We start from the raw sequence: 17,620 nt of genomic DNA on the forward strand, positions 1-17,620 counted from the left end.
AAATTCCGAACTGGCTGCACAGCATTGCCATTTATTGCGCAAATGTACTAAATATCGCACAAGAGCAGGCAACCACCTCACTGAAACACACTGTCATCCAGCCATAAAAAAAAATAACACACGTATTTTCTATTTGTCAAAATTAACACAAAATAATAAATTTCAAATAGGAAGCTTATAAAGCTGGCATTCTGATGTGGTGGCAAACAACAGCAGCGGCAAGAGAAATTAACAAAAATATAAATAAGTAGCGACAAATTGGCACAGCAACGTGTGAAAAAACAGCGGCGGACCCAACGATAGAAACGATATAGTAGAGTGCGTGTTAGTGAGAGAGGGGAGCGTGCAAAAAATTACACACACAAGCAAACGTGACACCGACAGCGATAGCGATTTGCTGCAAACGGCTGTTTAGTTTTCAACAGCAAAACGAAAAGTATAAAAAATTAACGATTTACGCTGCTATTGACAACACGGTACGGCCGCTAAAATGTTAATAAACCTAAAAGTGAAAACATTAGATGCGCGTACACACGAATTTAGCATCGATAATGAGGTAAGTACAACGGCATACATGTGTGTGTGTGTGTGAATTTTTTTTTGAGGTTGTGTGTTAATTCCTCAGATAACCATAAGGCAGTTCAAGGATCAAATAGCTGAGAAAACAAACATTGCAGCCGAAAATCAGCGCATTATTTATCAGGGACGTGTGCTGGTCGATGACAAACAGGTGAAGGAATACGGTGAGTCATAAGCATTTGTAAAATAGTAGTGCCGCCCCGCACTCTTTTTCTTATTTAGTCTCTCTCTTACACCCACACACAATCTCTCGCCCCCTCTCTATTATTCAAGATGTTGACGGCAAGGTGCTGCATGTGGCTGAACGACCGCCGTTTTCACAGCGAGGCGCCAATGCAACGAACAACGATGAGCCAATGCGCAGTGGCCCAGGCTTTCGCAGTTTGGGACGTGGTGGCGCGCCCCGGAATATGCGCAATGCGCCGTATTTTCGTGCACTCGATGGCATGCTAGTGGGCACTATGGCCATACCAGTAGCCAATGGCGGCATTACTGGCGACGGCGTAAGTTTTGCTTAATAAATTGTAGGTGAAAGTAATTTATTAATGTTTTGAATGCTTTGCAGTCACGTCCTGGCGTGCCCGGACGCTTTCCCAACAGCTCTAGCTTTTGCATTAATCGCATAACCGTTGCTCTGCATATGATTGACTGCGCCAACAATATAGCTGCGTATCTGGAGAATCCCGCCGTTGGACTCAACAATCAGTCGTTGGACATATTGCAGCGCGGACGCTGGACCATGGAGTCAACAGTTGTGGAGGTGGGCGTCTCATCTTCGGAAATGCCGCGCAACAATAACATTATTGACATGGTGCAGGATGCAGTAACAGCAGCACTGAGCCGCAATACACCTGGACGCAACTATACGGTGGTGCAGCTGCCCACAGTTTATACCAGCGAAGGTGGCGCAGAGGGCCAAGCTGCCGCCGCAGGCGAAGGATCTAGCACAGAGGCAACGGCAGCAGCCAACGCAGATGCTGCTGCTGCTGGCAACAGCAATGAGGAGACCACCACAGCAGCAGCGGCTGTAATCATTGAAGATGTCATTGAAACTGACGATGAGGGCGCAACAGATGCACCCAGCAGCACTCCACCCGCTGCGCCAGCTGCCAGCGGTGATGCCAACGGCGCTGATGCGGCTGCAAATGATGACCAAGCCGGCGGCAGCAACGGCGCTCCACGTCGACGCACGCGTCCACAAGTGCTGGCCAATGTCATGCAACGCTATCGTGCAGTCCAAACGCGTCTTGAACCATTCGTAAATCGCTACAATGAAATTTTGGAGCAAGATCCCGCTTTTGAGCCGGAGGACACTGAGGCAGTTGAGCAAGCTCAACGCACCTTCGATCGCGTTTCGGAGGCTTTCCATTATCTCTCACATGCACAGCATGCCATCTCTGATCTGATGCTGGATCTATCCGAGCCAGGACCACGTGTGCTCACCTGTCGTCCCATCTTGGTGGAACAAAGCGGCTACATACGCTCGAATAATATTTTTGCAGCACCAAATCTGCCCGGACCATTGAGCGAGCTCTTGGGCCAAGCACCGCCTGCAAATGCAATGCCACGCCCAACGCCCGCTCCTGGCGCTATTGGTCAACCCGTGCAGCCAGTGCACCCGCCACAGATGATACAGATGCCTATCGTGGCATTGGCACAGGGTGCTGACGAAATGTTCAATCAGAATCAGTCCGGCAGCGACAATGTAGATGATCCTGTTGATGAACCCATGGTGGCGCCACCACCAGCAGCAGCTGGTGCTGCAGGTCAATCGCCACGTAATCCGGATATGGGTAAGTTAAAAGTTTCTTTATATAGCTAAAACTTGAGCTTCACTCTCTCTGGCACCTTTATTTGGTTTTCTAGCTGAGCAGGAGCAGGTTGCTCGTGATGTTAGTGACGCTACCTTGCCCAGAGTACGGCTTTATATGCCCGTGCCCTTGCCACCACCTAGTAGGTTCTTCTATATACGCTTAGCAGCTTCAGTTTGCTTCCTCACTCAAACATAACCTCAGTTTCTAGCTTCTGACAGAACTCAAGCCTTAAATAATAACTAAGTGGGCTGAAATTATTGTAATTTAATATGCAATGGCTTGTAATTAAAATCAATTAGTTCATGGGCGTAGCCAGAATAGATTCAAAAGGGTTACGGGATTTCAACATTGAGAAAGAATGTTTGTACTTTTTTGATTATCAAGATTGATTAGATAAAAATTTATCCAGTTTTGGTTACGCCCTTAGCAGTTACTTAAACTTTGCTTTTAACAATGTTTGCCAAGTTTGCTTTACTTAAATCCCAATTTAAATTAATAACAGCGTTAATGTTAAAATGTACTAAACAGCGACCCCTAAAAAAATGAAACTCAAAGGGTACTCTACTCGACTTCTTGTTTTATAAACCAAAACTAACTTTTGCTCTTCATCTCGTGCAGATCCAAATGTGCAAATGGCTCGCCTTATCCAAGCCGTAGTTAACAGCGCCACCAACGATAACGATCTGCATGTGGAATTCAATGCGCCCAACATAATGTCCATCAATCTGCCCGTGCATGTAATGACAGCTGCAGTGCATCCGCAAGGTCAGGGACATGACCATGGACATGCACATGGACCGGCGGCACAGCCACAGGCAGCACCTGCCGCCAGCAGCGAGAGTGGAGCAGCTGCCACAGCAGAAGTGCCAGCAACTGCAAGTGCAACAGCTGCACCCACTAGAGGGCCCGCGTCCACCTCAAGCGGCACCACACGCCGCGGCGAGCAGCGCGCCAATACTTTGCCCACTACAGCGACACAGACGCGTTCCACATCGCGTCCCCAAATACAAATTGGTAACAACAACAGATGGGCCTCGGGCATTGCGCCCACACACACCGCCTTTGATCGCTTCTTGCCCTGCAACAGTCATCATATACGTGAGCCGGAGCCAGCATTGCCACAGAGCAACAACAACAACAACAATTTGAGCAGCCGGCGTGGGGCAACAACTACGAGCAGCCAGCCAGCAACGGGTGAGTCTACAAAATTAAAGTTTAGCTGCTTAACATTAGTCGCATCTTCATCAAAAGCACACACAATAGCTTAACCCTCGGATGAGCAAAGGTCCCTGGGTACCCTATATATTTTCTAATGAAAATTCCGCAAGGAAACGAACTCCTGTTCCTCTTTTAAGAGTAATTTTATGGAAATCGTTGCAATGATTGAGCAGCTATAGCTTTTCACTTTCTTTTCCTCGTATATCAGCGATGAGGTCACTAGGGGCCTTTTCGATTTTCAACTAAGTATAACTACTACTTCTTTAATTAATTAAATTAATCGTTGCAATCCCCTGGATATTTTGCCTTTATATAAATCCCCAACGACCTTACTGAAGGGTTAAAATGTTAGCGTTAATCCGAGGGTTAAATGCAGTTTAGTTCGCTTCGCTTTGAACCCACGCTTTGTAGCCCTGATCTTTACTGCAGTAGATTAGCGGCCCTGTCGCTCTTCTCCCTCTCTCTCTCTCTTATCATGCATCCTCACCCACCCACGCTATTCACCCCAGTCAACACCCATCCACAATCAATTCCATTGCGCTCAGGTCAGAGCGTTCCAAATCTGTCGCGCCCACGGTTGCGTGCCCGGCGTCGTGCCAGGCCGATTGACAACGTGGGCACAGCAGCAGCTTTGCCACTCGTCGGTGCACATCAAACTTTGCGGGCTCTATTAACAAGACTATTCAATGCAATTGACAATTTTTTGCAACGTACGCCACCAGCAGCCGTCAACACAGCAACAGCAGCAGCAGCCATAGCAGCAGCATCGGCGGCATCAGCAGCAGCAGCCGAAGTGGGACACCAGCACATGCCTGTAGCGGATGCATTTACTCGACTTGCCGCCGCCGGCGCTAGAGCGGCAGCCAGCTCTGCTCAGAGTGCGGCGAATGCAGCAAACGCTGCTGCCAGAAGCGCTGGCAACGCTGCTGCTGCTGCCGCTGCAGCCGCAGCAGTTGTGCCCGCTGCAGCTTCTTCGAATGCTGGCAACATTTTGCGTCAACAGCTGCGCAGCTTTTTGCATCACAGCGTCTTTGAGGGCGCGCCCATCAATGAGGAGACCATGCCCACAGCTCTGCGTCGCGCCCTCAACTGGTTCGAAGACAGTCTGCTCTACTTGCCGCAGTACGAGCGACCGGAATACAACTCACACGACTCTGTCTGCAACACGCTGCGCCAGAGTCTGCGTCTCGTCATTGAACTCTGCAATGGCAACGCCGACGGCTCTGGCGCGCAGTTTGAGCAGCGTTTGAAGCAAATCTGCGAGCAGTTCCGCAAGCGTCTCTACAGCGTTCTTTTCCTCTGCCTGGGCAGCGCCAATGCGGAGCTCTACTGGCGTCAACTAATGCGTCTGCTTATAGTGCCAATGCGCTCAAGTAAGTTGAATGCCGCACACAACTAAAGAAATTTCCATAATCACTCTGATGTTTGCTTGCAGATTTCCGTAATGAGGCGTTGAAGTTTCTATGCATCTATATAGATCCAACAATTCCAGCTAGTACAGACACCGCTGATGCTCAACAGTTCCTCGTGCTGCGCACTGCTCAAACTGCAGTCAATAACGCCGCCGCCACCGCCACAGCTGTAAGTCGCTTTAAGCTTTGGAACAGCTTTGTCTTTAACTAATGTCAGCCTTTTGTTGCGCCACCACCGCTTGCTTTTCCCACACAGCAAATATCCGTCGTGGAGCAGCAACAGCAGCCGCTCGAGAATGATGTTGAAATGGCTGAGGCTGAGACTGAAACTGCGGCTGAGGTAGCTACACCCAGCAGCAGCGGCGCCAATGAAGTAGATTCACCCGATGCTATGCCAGCGGTTAACTTTGGCTCAGAGCCCTGGCACAACAGTTTCCCCAATGAGTGGTTGCCTGTGATAACGCGTGACATGGAGACTCAATCGGAGGTATAGCAAAGAATTTGCTAAGCATAAGAATTTTTAGTAGATAAGTAGACATTTCAAAACTGTTAGAAGTCGAGCATTTAATTGAATTTAGAATGTTTATTTAACGTCGAGAATAGCTAAAAGTCTCGCTTAGACAATAGTTCAAATATAAATGTTATAAATAGTTATAGAAAATAGTCAAGAATTAGCAATGTTAGTTTAGATTTTAAGCAGATCAATGAGTAGTGAATAAGTTTATTTCAAAAGTGTTGAAAGTCAATCATTTGATTGAACTTAGAATATTTATTTAACATAGCGAGTACCTAACTATCTTTTAATATTAGAAATAGTTAAAATATAAATGTAATAAGTAATTGTAGAAACTATCAAAGCATTTGTTATGTCAGCTTAGATTTTAAGCAGCTCGAAGTCAAGCATTCAATTGAGCTTATTTCATATATTTATATTTAGCTTATTTATTCAATTTATATTATTTTTTTAACTTAAATATCTATTAAAACTCCCATTTCTCTTGCAGCAGAATCTACTGCAGCCGCCTTACTCGGACGCCTACATCTCTGGGATGTCTGCCAAACGGCGCAAGATCATACAGAACGACAAGCCCGCATCGAATGTGGAGTGCCTGATTGCCAGCGGCGTGCAGCGTGCCATTCAGAACAGCGGACTGGCTGGGAATAGCAATGGTGGTGGCCCACAGTCGCTGCCGCCACCGCTTGTCAATCCGGAAGCTGTGATTGGTACCATTGCTCACGATGCTGCAGTCCAGGCGGCCTATACGGAAGCGGTGCGAGCGAATGCGCGTGAGCGGCTCAAACAGGATGTGAACTATGAGGCGAGCAAGTATCCGCAGATAGCCAAGTTTACGGAGCAGAAGTAGCTAGTGGGGGACTAAGGAGCTAAGTGCTTATTTTTTTGTAAATTTTATTTTTATGAAAATACTGTATTTAATTTAGTTAATGACTAAGTTTTATTTAAAAACCAATTCTTTCGGGGCAGGCAACGCTGCTTCTCAGGCATGCTACACTTTATATAGTTATAGTATGCTGATTTATATCATTTATATACATATATATATTATGATATGATGATGGATCGTGGCATAAACTACACGAGATTTAAAAAAAAAAAAGAAAGCTAAATAAAAATGCTATACACATATATATAAAAGTAATGTACACAACAACAATTTGCAATCGATTGATGGCAATGGCGTCCCCGTGTCGCATGACGCAGTGGACCCAGCCATGACGACAGCCAAATTCCAGCCAAATATTTTAGCCAGGCCCAATTGACGTGTGCTGCTGCTGATAATTATCATTCTTCGCATTGCTGCTGTACAGCTCTGGAATTCGTACTCGAGTGGCGCCCAAAGCCAATTAAATATACGTTACAACAACAAAAACAACTAGCAACATTTTACGCAAAAGTATTAAACCAAAGGAAATGAATTATCTTTTGAAAAATTTCACATGACTTTTATGGCGTCGTCAATTGGCCAAAATGGCATGGAAACAAGTCAAAAATTCGCTTGTCACCTAGAGTGAAAAACAAATGACATTTATATGAACGAAAAATATGCATAAATAATAATTAATATGCGCTGTGTTATATTTATAAAGCTGAAATGATTGAAATTTAAAAATAGCGCGTCTACGCAATCGTTGTATATTTTTAAAACGATTATTAATCGATAATTAAGTCATTTGTCAAAGAGAGCTGAGAGCCGCGTGCAAGAGAAAGCAGAGCAGGGGGCTTGTGTAACGGTCAAGCTAAAAATAAACAAAATGCAGATTTGTGGGCGTGTGTGTGTGTATGTGTGTGTGTGTTTTGTCATCAAGCCGCGTTCAAGAAAATTGCCGCTGCAATGATTAATTGCAGCCAAGTTTTTAGCAGCAAGTGGAACAAAGACAAGGATACGGGGTGCAGCAGGACGGGATGGGCGGGAACTGACTGGGACTGGCACGCGTATTGCAGCCAAGAATTTTTGTTGGAATTCTTTTTGCAGCAGCAGCCAACAGAGTAGGGGAGACCGGCTGCTTAATTATGTATACAGTAGCCAGGGCTGGGTGCTGGGTGGTGGCAGCGGGGCCCAACGTCAACGGCCAGAACTTCAAAATAAATTAAGGCCTGCTTGTCGGTTGTTGCATGTCTCTGCTCGCCCTCCCCTAACTCAAGTTGCACACAGCTCGATTTAATGTGGCGCCTGGCAAACGACACCAGTTGAACAAGTTTCGAGCGCACAACACAATTAATGTTGATTTATTGCATAAAATGGCAGTGCAAACAAATGCGCGCTTCATTTTTCATACTAATTAGAAAAAATACTAAACGTAAAGAAAATACCTAAGCTACGATTATCGACAATCGATAGGCAGCTTAAAAGCGGCAAAAACATCTGTTCGACGTATTTACATGAAGTTTAGTGTGCGTAAACAAACAAACAAACAAATGAGTGTGATAAACGAAGAATAAAGATAAAGACAACAAATCATAACAAGCCGGCGCATTCAGTTAACGTGCAAAGCGTAGCACGCTGATTGTTTTTTAGTCTCGGCAACGTCATAATTGAAAACATTACTCAAAGCGAGATGCAAAGATAACAAGTGCAGTTTGATATTGATGAGCTAACAGTTGCGCTGTAAATAAATAACTATAAACAAACTGCTGGCTAAGCAACCTTGCTGCTTCAATTTTTAATGGGTATTGCCTACATATGTGTGACAGCATTGATTTTAAAAACGCATGTTGCCACATGCTGCATGTGTTTGTAAAGGACGCAGCAGCAACAACAACAGTTGTAAACACACACATGCAGTTGATAATGATGCCCCCATACATAGATATGCAGCTGAACACAACTTGCAACAACATGCACATGTGGCAGCAACACCCAGCAGCAGCAGCAGCTCAAAGGGGGAGCTGCAACACGCATTGGATGAAGAGACATTGGCGCCGGCGCCGAGATTGCCGATTGCAATTGGAATTGCGTTTGAGATTGAAGATTGACGCCTGGCGCCGCAACAACAGCAGCACCAGCAGCAGCAGCAGCAATAGTTGTGGCAGCAACACATGTAATTGAGTGTTGCTGCTGAGCAATTATATAGCAACAATTGCAACCAAAAACAACAGACAGCAACAAGTTACTTTTGCATGCTCGAAAAACGCGCTCAAAGTTCTACAACAGCAGCAACAACAACAAATACTTAAGACAGCAGCAGCAGCAGCAGCAGCAAGAGCAAGAGCAGCAGCGACGCGTACAGCAGCAGCGACGTCGACGCTGACGTCGTCTTGCTCAGCATACGGATCCTCAGCGTTTTCATTAGCAGCTTCCAGTTATAAACGGACGGTGTTGGGCTAAAGACGTGAACGCTCGAAATCGAATTTAAAAAAATATATATATACATATATATATTAACAATAACAACAATATTGAAATTGAAATCACTAAACACATAATCTCGGCGCGGCTTTCGAAAGAAACAAAACAAAAAAGAGAGTAATAAAAAATAAATAATAAAATTGTGCTTTTTGTATTAGAAGATTAATATACAAGCTATATAGATGTGCGTGTCAAGAGGTCAGAGCTAAAAGAGCCCGAGCCCGAGCCCGAGTCGAGCGAGCGAGATCGAGCGAGTGCAGCCCCATAGAACAAACATATGTATATATAACAGTAAATACATATACACAAGTCTTGTATACAATATCCTAAGCGTGTTTTTGTGTTGAAATTTGATGCCGCCTACAGCTGAAAAGTGAAAACAATAATTTCAAAGAATTCCCACACACACACACACACACACACATACGCATAAGCATGGAAACTCCCGCACATATGTGAACGTCGCACGGAAAATTCAAAAATTCTACGTCCCTCTGCCTGTTTTCATCTGTTTTCAAACTCGCGAGCGTATCCTGGCGCGCCAGTTGCTCAACAAACTCTGAGCTGTGTTCAAGTGCGAGAGACAACAACAAACAAAATTGTCAACATATATTTGTATTTAGTGTTTTGTGTATTCCTTAGTCTTCCAATGGCTACAATGACTAACTTAGTGTACGCCGTGTTTCACATTGCGACAATGCAGTGCTCGGTGCGTCCGGAAATTTCGCCGTGCACTTGCGAAACGGGCAAAGCTTTCAATCATGTGGAGCTCACATGCGAGAAACTTGAATCATTCAATGCCGTCGTCGACACTTTGGCCAATAGGATAAACCCCGAAGTTAATGTGGATTTGGAAATAACGTGGTCGCATTTGGATGATCTGGAGATGAGAATGTTTCGCGATTTGAACTTTAATATCTACAAGCTGCGCTTGCAATGGAATAAGCTAAAGTGAGTAGCAAAATCATAAAAAAAAATTATACATAATTTTCAAGGCCGATGCTACACGCTTTTCCCATCCCATCTACCTCTCTCTGACTGTCAGAATTTTCCGTTCGTTTGGCATATCAATTTAGGTTCCTTAAACCCAATAAAAACGCATTACGAAAAAACAATAACAAATTGTTGTACATAACAAAAACATTTTGTATACAAAGTACGCAAAAAAAAAAAAAGAGAAATTAAGCAAAGATGCATCTGTTTACAACCAATTTCAACCAAACGAAAGATACAGTTACACCAACACCAATACAACAACACCAACACCAACACGTTCGCCTCATTATCAACTGGGCTTCAATTGAGCCCCAATTGAGCAGCTAAGAAGCTGGCAGCGCTTAAGCTTAGGCCTAATTAAAGTCCCGGTACACTACTGTAAATGATTTAATTTTTCAATTAGTAAATGTTATGCTGCCCCCAAAGGGAAAGGTGCCACAGGCAATTGAGATAAATTATAAATATTTGTGTAGCTACTAAACAGCGACACATGTCAACTACTTAAAGCCAAAAGTATTCAAGGTAAACCCGACTAGGCAATAAGTGAAGAAAAGATACAAAAGTAATGAGCTGCTTGAATTTGAAAATAATTTAATTCATTTGTAGAAAAAGAATTGAACTTTGCTACGCTGAGTATAAAATATACTCAAAGAATTTCGTTTTATATTCAGTTACAGTTTAAAGTTCAGTTTAAAGCTAAGCAGCATCATTTCGATTTTATAGCACAAGCTGTAGCCGGTTAGAGACTTGGGTAAATCCCAGAAATTCTTAATATAGCCTCATGTTTCAAAGATGAATTCTCATTTATATTGTTAGCTAGTTATTTGTTTAAGTTGTTCGACTGCAAGCCAAACATTTGCTTTACATTTTTTGTGTTTTTGTTTTCAATTGATAATTGAATGATCATCGCGCTTGTTGCTGTCTTATCAATTTTAAATTTCAATAAGCTATCAACACATATATATTATATATATACATATATAATCATGAGATTCATGCGCCCACTCATATTCATATGCGCGCTCTATCTGCTACGCCTTACAAGCTAATGAGCGTATATAGTGCTTGGTCTAACGAGTCGTATACTTAATGCGTATGCAAAATGAAAGAAACGAAATGAAAACAACTGATAATTGCAAATCTTATTGAATTCCAACGAGTCGCACGTTTTCCCAGTGAATGAATTTTTCATTTACTTGCTATATATGTAATGATTATTTATTTATTTATTATGTATGCAGGTCTATTTCATAAGCAGCGGGTTCATTGATATTTGACTTTTGTCTTGCTTATGTGTCTGTCTGTCTGTCTGTCTGCCCGCCCTGTTAAATCAATAACAATAACAAAAAACATACAGACGACGGCGCACAGATTTTCTGCAATATTCTTTAAGATTTTATGTTGTGGTTATACAATTAGTGGGGGGTTAAAATTATCAGCGCGTAGCATCATTTGTCAAACGTCATTCCATCAGTTGCAATTTGTATGTAAAACTGAATGATTTAATTACTAGAACTTAATCGAATCAGTGTGAACACATAGAAACATATATATATATATATATATATTATATAGTCGCATATGCAGGCAATGAGCAATGAGCGCGTGCTGAATACAGTTTTGTGTTTTTTTTTTTTTTTGTTTTACATTGAGTGCAATTTATAATAATTGACCTATTGCCTTAATATCGCGCTCTGACCAAATCATGCCAGCAGCTCCCCCCTTACATTTGTTTGTATGTGTGTGTGTGTGTGTGTTCTTGAAGTGTTTTGAGTGCAGACAGATAGACAGACAGTCATACCTATCAGCTAATGTTTGTCATTGCCAAATTGTCTTGGGAACACAAACTCACATTAATCATTGATTAGCAAATACAATTGATTATTATAGAATTTTAAATTGTTAAAAAATTTAATAAATTTTTATATTTGTTAAAATGGAATTGCAAGCAATTGAAGTGATTCTAGAAATTTTTCTATAACGTATAAATATTTATAATAATTTAATTTCTATGTTATAGAATTTTAAATTGTTAAAAAATATAATAAATTTTTATATTCGTTAAAAGCAATTGAAGTGATTCTAGAAATTTTTGTAGTACGTATAAATATTTATAATATCAAACAGCTTTATATATAAAACTGTGATATATAAAATTTAGCTATTATGCTTTTTTACATATTTTAAAATATAACTCAAAATTTCAAATAAATTCTTATAGTTGATGCAGTTCAATTTAATTACTAAAGTTGAAATCTTGTGCAGAAACTTGTTTGAAAATTGTAGTCAAAAGTATACACTCGTTTTCTTTTTTAAGATTAAAATTGAATAAATTTATTTTCTTAGTTTTTATTTAAATAATTTTCTAAATGCAAGCCGCATAGTCTTAGAATAAATTGTCTTTATATAATTAACAAGCACCCAATCCAATCCTATGTTCAATCTAAAGACAATCTAAAGCCACTCACACACACACACGTACGCTTTTTTATGCGTGTGTGTGTGTGTTTATGATAAGAGCAGCTGTTTTTACGATTCAGCTCGTCATAAGTTTATGACTGGCGCCAAAGTTATAATGTGATTTTTATGTCAACTTTTACGATCGCTTAATGATCCCGCAACCAAAAAAATAAATAAACCAAACCGAAAACAATTCCAGCGAATCAAAAATGTTGTCTACTCTCGCTGCTAGAATTTCTAGTTGGTCAACTGCAATTGCAAAAGTTTGCTATTTTTTTCTCAGGCTGATAAGCGTGCAGATTCTGCGCTATATAGACGCTATATAGCGCTGATTATGGGCGCACGCTAGGTTGGAAGTATAAAAGAAAAGTGTTGAATTGCGTTTTGTGCAATTAAAAAAATATAATTTATGATAGCTACATAATTTACGATGATGCGGAATATTCCAAGATTGATAAGCAACTATTATAACGAGAGAAAAAGAGAGACAGGCTATAGAGTATATATATATATACGTAGTGAACTCTTGTAGAAAGTAAACAATAAACAAGAGAGTTGTTTATTTTTTTTTTTATGATTTTTGGCATTTAGTATTGGAATGTTCCATTGTTTTTTTGTTTTGTTGAGAGCGAGCGAGAAGGAAACGTAGCTCAATTGAATTTTATTATTACGTTCAATCAATGATCAAGAGGCCAGTTTGGGTCGTGTGACAATTATATGGCTGCTGGTTAAGGAATTGTCTGTATATATATATATATATGATATACATACATAGCTATATCAAGTTCATCGTCACTCATTATAAATACAATAGCTTCAGCTTCAAGTGACGAGGCATCTATTACTTCGATCCTTTGCGCCTGCGTTACTCATTACATAATCAATGCCTGAGCCCCTTTCGAGGGGCTGTCTATCCATCATGTCTCCAGCTCAAGTGTCTGTCTAAAAATAGCGCCTGCCAATCATTGCTGCCAATAACGGCGCCAAGGATGTCTTGTCTTCGCTTCTCTTCTCCGCTCTTCTCTTGTGTGTCTTGTCTTTTACCTTTCTTCTTGCCAGAGCATTAGAGTTTCGAACGGCGGCGTGGCCCCAGTTCCCAGCATGATTAATGCGTCCATTTGGCGCCCCAGCGGCGACAACTTAATAGCCCCAACGATTAAGTTACGCCGGCTACTGGCGACAGCCACAGCCAGAGCCACAGACAGGTTGCAGTTTCACTGTAGTCGTCGTCAACGCGCTTGTAGCGCCAAAAGCACTCGAAAGCTTTTAATAGTTGTTGTTGTTGTTGATAGCTTGACTCAACACCTACGCGCTCTGAGGCTGCTGGCGTCTCAATTTGCTATTTTAATTACAATTAATTGAGTTGGCATTTATGAAGAACTTGGGCGCAGCGTGAAAATAGCACAAAATATGCAACTTGGAGAGCTTTTGGCTAAAGCGAAAACAATGTGGCAAATTAAACGAGGGCTACTTGCTTAGAAAGCGAGTTTGAAGCGCTTTAAAGCTTTATTAATCATGACTTTAAAAGACTTCAAAGCGCTTCAACTATATTATAGGCATTTGCAGCTTTTCATTAAAGCGAAATCAATGTTTAGAGCTAAATGAGGCTCAATATAAATTGCTGGCTTATAAAGCGAGCTTAAAGCGCTTTAAATCTTAAGCAATTATGATTTTAAAATACTCTAATGCAACATTGGAGCTTTATATTAAAGCGAGCAAATGTATAAAACTAAGCGAAGTTTAATATTAATTTTCATATAAAATCTTAATATAATATAAGCTCTATAATAACTTCGTAGAATCTTTGTATGAGCGTAGCAGCTCTTGATGCTATAAAATCAAATGTTCAAATCAATTCTCTATTAATATTTGCTATTTTAAATTAATATTAAAACTCTTGAAATTTAAATATGACTTAATAACAAATTAATGCCACAGCTGCTCAATTTATTTGCATAGGTCTGAATTAAAATGTTCTAATTTTTATTAAATGACTAAGCTCTTAAAAAATACTTTGAATATCTATAAAAAATACACATTTGAATAAATTGGAATTTTATAACTTTATAAAAATAAAAAAATATATATAATATATATAAAACTCTTGAAATTACATTTACAATTAGATTGTTAAGCTTGGCGCTTGAAAGTTTTTTTAGATGTTAGTTAACATTAGAGTTTATATAGTTTAATACTTAATCTTTTATCTATCAATTGACACACATTAATATCTCCAAAAAGTATGCAGCATATAAATAACTTAGACGTGTATAGGCTGCAAATTTATTTGTTAATTAGCGCTGAAAATTGAATTTAAGATCTAAAACTATAGACGACTCATTAATTAGACTTTGCTGATCAATAGTAAACAAAGTATAATTAAATTTAGTCTTAAGCTCGCATTCTCTCCGATCTTTTCGCTTAGCTTAGCAATATTTGTTATTGTTAATGTTAAATGGCATGGCATATATTTATTAAATTTGTATTCTATTTATAGATCGCTGCCCGAGCTGCCATTTCGCGGGTTATCGAATGTAACCTACCTAAGCGTTGGCGACAACGAACTCGACGAGATTCCGAAGCATGTGCTGGCGCATATGCCAAAGCTGCTAACTGTGGACATAGGTCGCTGTAAGATTCAAGCGGTGCAGCAGGACGACTTCAAGGGCATACAGCTGGTGACGAATTTGATATTGCCGAGCAATAACATAACGCGCCTCGATCCGGGCGCTTTCCCACTGAGCATGCTCATACTGCATTTGGGACGCAATCAATTGGATTCGCTGAACGGTTCGCTTGTGGAGCTGAAGCTGCTGCAGTCGCTCTTCATCAATGCCAACAATATAAGCAATTTGGACAATGAGCTGCCCGATGGCAGCAAGTTGAGGCTGTTGATGGCGCACAACAATCGCCTGGAGCGTTTGCCAGCCAATATGGCGGGCATGCATGATCTGGAGACAATACATTTGCACTTTAATCGCTTGCGGGGCTTTGATCGCGTGTTCCGCAATGCGCAGTACCTAAACGAGCTGCTGGCCAACAACAATGAGCTGGAGTATTTGGCCGAGGATGAGTTTCAGTCGTGTCGCCAAATGGAAACAATTAACTTGGCTGTGAATCATATACGCGCGCTCAACAATTCGCTGCATCCGATGTCGCGTCTCAAAATCGGCAACTTTAGCTTCAATGACATGGAGCAGTTTAGCTTGGGCGAGCTGCAGGGTTTGCGGCTGCTCAAAGTGCTGGACTTGAGCTATAATCGCATTCGTCGCTTGATTGCCTCACCCAAGCATATTATGGAGCTGCCCTTGATTGAGCTTATACTGGATCACAATCAGTTAATAATGCTGGATGGCGCTTTGGCGGGTCTGGGCAATCTGCGCATACTCAGCTTGGCTGAGAATCGCATAGAGCATTTGCTGCCTGGCGAATTCGATGGCATGAATAAGCTGGAGCTGCTCGATTTGACTTCCAATCAGTTGATGGAGCTCAAGGAGCTGGAAACGGTGCGTAGCGTCATTTATCGCATGTGATGCGCAATTGTTAATCTTTCGCTTTTATTGCAGACCATGCTGCCCAATCTGAAGATTCTTAAGGTGGCCTACAATAATATCAGCAAGCTGGAGCACGACTTCTATGGCCTGCCAGCGCTTTGCCAGGTGAATCTAACGAACAATCACATTAGCGCCATAAGCAGTGAGCTGGTAACCAATACACGCTGCAAGAATCACAATGTTGCCGGCAAGCTGGAGATTCATTTAGATGGTAAGCGCACCCAACTCAAGCCCAACTCTCTGATTAACTCACTTTTCTTTTAGACAATCCCATTATGTGCGATGTGCGCTTGAATGAGCTTTGCCGCTTGATGGCGGCGCAGGATGCGCGCATACGCGGACGCTCGCAGTGCTTTGAGAATGATCAGGAGGTGTGCACGGTGCTGCCCATGCTCTATGGCCAAATTGATTTTCCGCTGCTTGTGACCAAACTCAAGATAGGCGATGTGGAGGATGCCAAGCCGCTGGTGCAAATGCTGGTGCCGGCGCCCATACTCATCAAAAACAACGATGAGCTGCTGCCACCCATCATAGCCACCTTGGCTGATCCACATAATCCGCTTATAATAGCAGCAGTGCCGCCGCGTCAGCTAGCAGCAGCTCTAACAACAACAACAACGCCCAAGCCAGCGCCAGTGCCACTGGAGACAACAACAAGCAGCAGCAGCACAACAACAACAACAACTGCAGCACCAACAACCACAACGGAGCATGCCACACTCATGAGCACTACACTGGCACCCACCACAACGACAACGACAACAACAATTGCGCCCAATGATACGCAGCCTGTTATACTCAACATAGAGGAGCCACAATCTGCTGATCCGCTGCTAGTTAACGATACGCTTAAGCTGGAGCAGCAGGCTAAGCAGTCACAGCCGGAGCAGCTGCTGCCGCCACCGGCGCCGCCTGTAGTCGAAGATGCGCCCATTGCGCCCACAGCTGTCGAACCAGATCATGTGGTGGCCAAAACGGAATACGAAACAGTCGACTATATACCCAATGTGGTGCCCACAAGCAAAACGAATTTGCTTGAGGAAGATGCGCAGGATTCGCAGTCGAATTCCGTGCACGAGGAATATCCCACAGAGCTGCTGGCTCAGAGTTTGCAAATACCCGAGCAGCCGCCGGAGGAGTGAGCGAATCCAATCCCATATTTAAACACAAGCTTATAATTTTGCAATTCAAAATATTTAAAAAGTGGCGCGCTGGCAGGCGTTGGGAGTTTTTTGGGCGTTATCGAGAGCGAAAACAACAACGAAATTTTTTGATTATATGCTTTAAGTTAATATTTAAGTTGATCGAGCAAATATTATGTTTTGTTGACTATCGAAACAAAATTATAACAGGGGGATATACTAATAATGTATGGGGGCAGTCTGGGGGAGGGGATCGCAGCTCAATTTGTAATTTCTGTCTGGCCAGTAAACACACACACACACACACACACACTCACACATAAATATATATGTATGTACGTTGAAAAGTTAAAAAGTAGGTACTTAGCATTAAAAACAAAAACAAAAATTATATAACAAACGAAGAAAAAAAAATCGCATTAATGTTAAACAAAGACACACACACACATACACAAACGTAGCAACGCACCTGAAATACACACACACGCATACAGAAAAATATATATTGTTATCAGTTGGTAAACAAATGAGTTTTAGCTTGTAGCGTTTAATTATTATAAACAAACAGCAAATGGTATT

General features: G+C 41.9%; 2 protein-coding genes across 6 annotated transcripts; both read left to right on the forward strand.

Moving 5' to 3' along the window:
* Positions 1–106: 106 nt before the first annotated feature.
* LOC108600528 (large proline-rich protein BAG6) lies at positions 107–6,636 on the forward strand. 5 transcript variants are annotated; one of them, XM_017988177.2, is made up of 9 exons: positions 107–556; positions 626–743; positions 853–1,082; positions 1,145–2,372; positions 3,012–3,587; positions 4,121–4,984; positions 5,047–5,192; positions 5,241–5,510; positions 6,031–6,636. In XM_017988177.2, the coding sequence occupies exons 1-9, from the start codon at positions 491–493 to the stop codon at positions 6,385–6,387; spliced, it is 3,855 nt and encodes a 1,284-aa protein (XP_017843666.1). In that variant the 5' UTR covers positions 107–490; the 3' UTR covers positions 6,388–6,636. The 5 variants fall into 5 exon arrangements, with proteins under 5 accessions (XP_017843666.1, XP_017843665.1, XP_017843667.1 ...); XM_017988176.2 differs by having other exon boundaries at positions 6,028–6,635; XM_017988178.2 differs by having other exon boundaries at positions 5,280–5,510; positions 6,028–6,635.
* Positions 6,637–8,867: 2,231 nt separating this feature from the next.
* Positions 8,868–17,481, forward strand: LOC108600916 (protein toll). Its single transcript, XM_017988749.2, has 4 exons — positions 8,868–9,840; positions 14,843–15,851; positions 15,912–16,110; positions 16,164–17,481. Exons 1-4 carry the CDS (start codon positions 9,539–9,541, stop codon positions 17,039–17,041), a joined length of 2,388 nt encoding a protein of 795 aa, XP_017844238.1. The 5' UTR covers positions 8,868–9,538; the 3' UTR covers positions 17,042–17,481.
* Positions 17,482–17,620: the final 139 nt, after the last annotated feature.

Source organism: Drosophila busckii, chromosome 3L, assembly GCF_011750605.1.
Source record: "Drosophila busckii strain San Diego stock center, stock number 13000-0081.31 chromosome 3L, ASM1175060v1, whole genome shotgun sequence".
NCBI lineage: Eukaryota > Metazoa > Arthropoda > Insecta > Diptera > Drosophilidae > Drosophila > Drosophila busckii.